This window comes from Triticum urartu, chromosome 1A, assembly GCF_056163025.1.
Source record: "Triticum urartu cultivar PI428250 chromosome 1A, HENAU_Tu73, whole genome shotgun sequence".
NCBI lineage: Eukaryota > Viridiplantae > Streptophyta > Magnoliopsida > Poales > Poaceae > Triticum > Triticum urartu.
In genome coordinates, this window is record NC_141873.1 from 157778188 (window position 1) to 157782544 (window position 4357).

General features: G+C 46.7%; 1 protein-coding gene across 1 annotated transcript; it reads left to right on the forward strand.

Annotated features, from left to right (window-relative positions):
• Positions 1-2220: 2220 nt before the first annotated feature.
• LOC125515724 (NDR1/HIN1-like protein 13) lies at positions 2221-3439 on the forward strand. The gene has a single exon (XM_048681232.1). The coding sequence runs from the start codon at positions 2355-2357 to the stop codon at positions 3201-3203; it is 849 nt and encodes a 282-aa protein (XP_048537189.1). The 5' UTR covers positions 2221-2354; the 3' UTR covers positions 3204-3439.
• Positions 3440-4357: the final 918 nt, after the last annotated feature.

Consider the following 4357-nt stretch of genomic DNA (forward strand, 5'->3'; position numbering starts at 1 on the left):
CAAACCTCAGATTCGTACCCATGGGTGCTAGTAGTATTGATTACATCTTGTAGTTGATGCTAGTTGGTTACTTGGTGGAAGATCATTATGTTTAGATTGTTGACTGCATATTTAAACCTACTGAACATGTTCAATATTATGAGTCGTGAGTAATTCAATTGTTCCTCAGGACATGAGAGAAGTGTTGTTATTAGTAATCATGTGAAGTTGAAACCGTTCAGTGTTTTGATGTTATGTTTAATTATGAACTATTATTGCTTTGACAATTATGTTTAATTATGATGTTAGTTCAATTTACATGTTTATATATGTCTTATGTTTGTATTAGGTCGAGATATTGTAGGTAATGTATGGTACTTCTTAATTCCAAGCAATAAACAATTGTTTGTATTCCTATTAGGTTAGTTGTAAACGACTAAAAAGGTGTGTTATCTATGTATATAAATGTTGAAATATGTAAAACAAATATGAAATGCTTTGACTACTGAACTTTTAGAAATGCTTTGAGCTCCGTCGGAATTATTGCAAATAATTATCGTGAGTGGATTGATAACCTTTAGAATGGCTTAGAAAAATGCTCCGAGTGCTTTGAAAGGAGGTTTCATATAGTTTGCCTAATTTTTTGTTGCATTTGGCCTTTGTGCGATGGGCGCAATGAGTCATCTGATAGGACCTATTCCTCAAAGACATCTCGACACAACCACGGAAAAATGGTGGGTCGACTAAGGAGTGGTCGTTCTGATCCATGGGCCCTAGCAGAATGGTTGGATTCGGCTTGTTTCCACGTGAGAGAGGCGATGGCCGCAAACGCATCGTAACGGTAGCATGACTCCCTAGTGGTGTCCAATAATTCGCTCGCCCATTTATCTGATTGAACATGCACGGTCTTCTTTGGTTTTTTTTTCCTAACATGTACTCCTTTCGTCCGGTGAAGAGTGTACATCTAGAGATTTTAGGACAAATTATGGAGTGAAATAAAAAATGCATTGGAAAGGTGCAAGCCACCATCTCTCTCCTTTTTAATTATCCAACCCCTAATGAGCTAAGTGCATGCACAAGTTAAGAAGATCATGTGTAGATTGTTATTGGTCTTGATTACAGTGTGATGAGAGAGAAGTATTTTTTCTACTTTAAAGTGAATTGGGAAGATAGAAGTATGTTTTTTTGTGAACAAATTTTAAAGCTAAATATACACTCTTCATCGGACAGAGGGAGTAACTACAACTTCGAATTTAATAATATCTTTTAATGCCTAATCAAAATGACAACTTGTGCTTCATCGCTAGCAATATGACATCGAAATGTACCATTGTTGAATTACATGGACTTTTTCCCGATTTATGGCGAGATAACGAACCGTCTCTCATTGATTTTCTTCCGGGTTCCAAAACAAGCATTATTTTGTCTACTATTTTTAAGGGAATTTTGTGTACTTAATAATTATATTTCTTCCTTGCTGCTACTTCCTCTCATCTTGGGATCTATAGTCCACTAGATGAAGGAGGAGAGCGGTCTTCTGTATTTAAGGCATGATCTTAGTCTCTTCATATTAACTTACTGAAAGCGGCTCAAAGCACTAAAGTCAAAGGTTTTAACTACCCCCACCAGCTAATGAGAAACACATGGATGGTTACTGAAGGATACACATCAAGCCAGCTGCATGTTTGAATATGACACTCTAGCTTCGCGTGTTGAAAGTAAGTGAAGAAACTTGCACGAATCGTCCACGACGATTATCTCATATACATTGATGTTCTTTATAGTGCAATTAGTTCATGGTAGCAAAGCAGTAAACATATATCTTTTATAATGCCATTAGTTCATTGCAAATTTGAACATCTACGTCAAAGTTGAAGTGGCTTTGATATGCTCTTTCTGCTCTATGTGCACTAGAAGAGCACGCGTCCAAAAAAAAATCCGCATTTTCTGCCGAGCCATCCTACATGCCATGCAAGTGTGCAATGGTAGTTGAAGAGGATCAAAAGGGTAAGCGTCACAAAACAAAACCACCAAATATTTTATGCCGGCCTTTGTTTTGTTAGTATATAATTATTACAGTACACACACAGAAATGGACCAACTATTAGTCGCACTAGGCAAAGTACCAAATTATTAGTAGGTGAGGTAAAGCCATCGGCCGTAAGGTAACGCGTCTCTGTTCATCTCACCTCACCACGCGCGTACACTTTCTCTCTCCCCTCCCTCCCTTTATTAGATCTCTCTCGCTCAACAAAATTCCTCAACTCGAGCTCCCTGACCGCAACCACTCAACCACCCAGCAGGCCCAGCACCACCGCGTCTAAGCAGGTGCCGCCTCCGCCTCCGCCTCCGCGTCCTTGTCTACGGCGGCTGCAATGGCCGACCGCGTCTACCCCGCCGCCAAGCCCACTCCGCCGCCCCCAATGGCCAACGGAGGCGGCGGCCCGGCGGCGCCCAAGCCGCAGATGTACCAGCGCCCCATCTACAGGCCGCAGGGGCAGGCGAAGAGCAGGCGCGGGCGGTCCTGCCGGTGCAGCTTCTGCTGCTGCTTCTGCTGGGCACTGCTGGTGGTCGTCCTCCTCGCGCTAGTCGTCGCGGCCGCGGGCGGCGCCTTCTACGTGCTCTACCGGCCGCAACGCCCCAGCTTCACCGTCTCCTCTGTCCGCCTCAGCACGTTCAACCTCTCCTCCTCCACCACCGCGCCCGTCCTCACCGACTCCATCCAGCTCACCGTCACCGCCAAGAACCCCAACAAGAAGCTCGTCTATTTCTACGACGACTTCTCATTCTCGGCCGCCACCGCCGCCAACGCAGTCCCGCTCGGGGACGCCACCGTGCCCGGGTTCGCGCATGATGCCGGCAACACCACCGTTTTCACTGCGACCATCACCGCCGCTGGTGTCACCGTAGACCCCAGCGGCGCCGGCTCTGACCTTAAGAAGTCCGGCGCTTTCTCCGTCGCTATAGATGCCGACACGCGGGCCGGCCTCAAGGTCGGCAGCCTCAAGACCAAGAAGATGGGCATCCAGGTGCACTGCGAGGGCATCAAGGTGACGCCACCCAGTCCACCTCCGCCAGCGCCGAAGAAGGTAAAGGGGAAGAATGGCACCGCCCTGGCGCCTGCGCCTGCGTTGGACAACGCCGAGACGACCGCGACGGTGAGCACCGCCGCGCACTCGTGCAAGGTCAGAGTCCGTGTGAAGATCTGGAAGTGGACCTTCTAGGTATAATGCCAACTTTAGGGACTGCCATGCAAAACATTCAGGAAACATATATTTTTCACTTTATATTGGAAAGTAGAGACCATGAATATCGTCGGTGTAAATTCCCTCAAAGTTGATTCTATTTTTGTTCTTGTTTGGAATTTTCTTAAACATATTTTTGGTGGATGTATAACTTGGTGATTTGTTATTTGTAAGATTACGGTTCGAATAAATCGAAATTAGTCACTTGCTGGTTACGAGCTACTCCATGTGAGGTTGTTATTACTACTATCATTCAGGCTCATCTGAAGCAGTAGACTTCACTACTAGGAATTTTACAAAGTACTGAAAATTGTGTAGTAGTAGTACATGTGATTGTGTCGGTAAGAAGAATCTTTCAGCTTGTCCAGCGCATTTGAGTTTATTTAAACAACAAAAACTGTATGGTGGAAATGGGAATGGAGATGTTTGTCATGTGAAGGACAGCGATGAAACGCGGCTTGGTTTTGGTTGTTGGTGTGGCAACGTGACGTGACGTGAGGATAGGGGCTCACAGCTGTAACGCCTTGTACTTGAGCGCCAAAGATTGGATTGTTTAATCAAGTGCTGGTGCTGCTGGAGCAATTAACTACCGGGATTTGTCTAGGCGAACGTGCATATAATTAAGGGTCAACACACTCATTAAGAGTGGAGGGCCCGTGGTGCGTACCCTTTCGCCGGCACAGCGCCGAGGCATGGCTAGGACGTGGGACCACGTCGGTGGAGTCACGGGATACAAGTTCCTTTCAAGTGTACGCGCGTGGGCAGTCCAGCCACGTCTTCAACAAACCCTTTAGATCATTTTTTCGGTGTCGGTGTCAAAAAAACGTCTCAATCACGTTCTCAGGACTTTGAAAAGCGCGTGTTTGATCTGTTTTTGGTCCGACGGTCGCAGGGTGATCGGAGGGTCCGGCGCAAGAGAAAAGCGCGACTGATCTACACCGTTAGGTGAAGTCAAGTTTTTCTTTCCCGACTTGCCTCTCACCCCCCGCGCCCTCGGCCGCCATTACCTGTATCTCGGCACCGCCCTTCACCGCTAGATAGTCAATCCCCGCCGGAAAAATAGCAGAGGTTCGCCGAGGCAGCCCCTCCACCAGCAGCTGGGCGTTTCCGCCCGCCGTTTCCGGCCGCGGAGG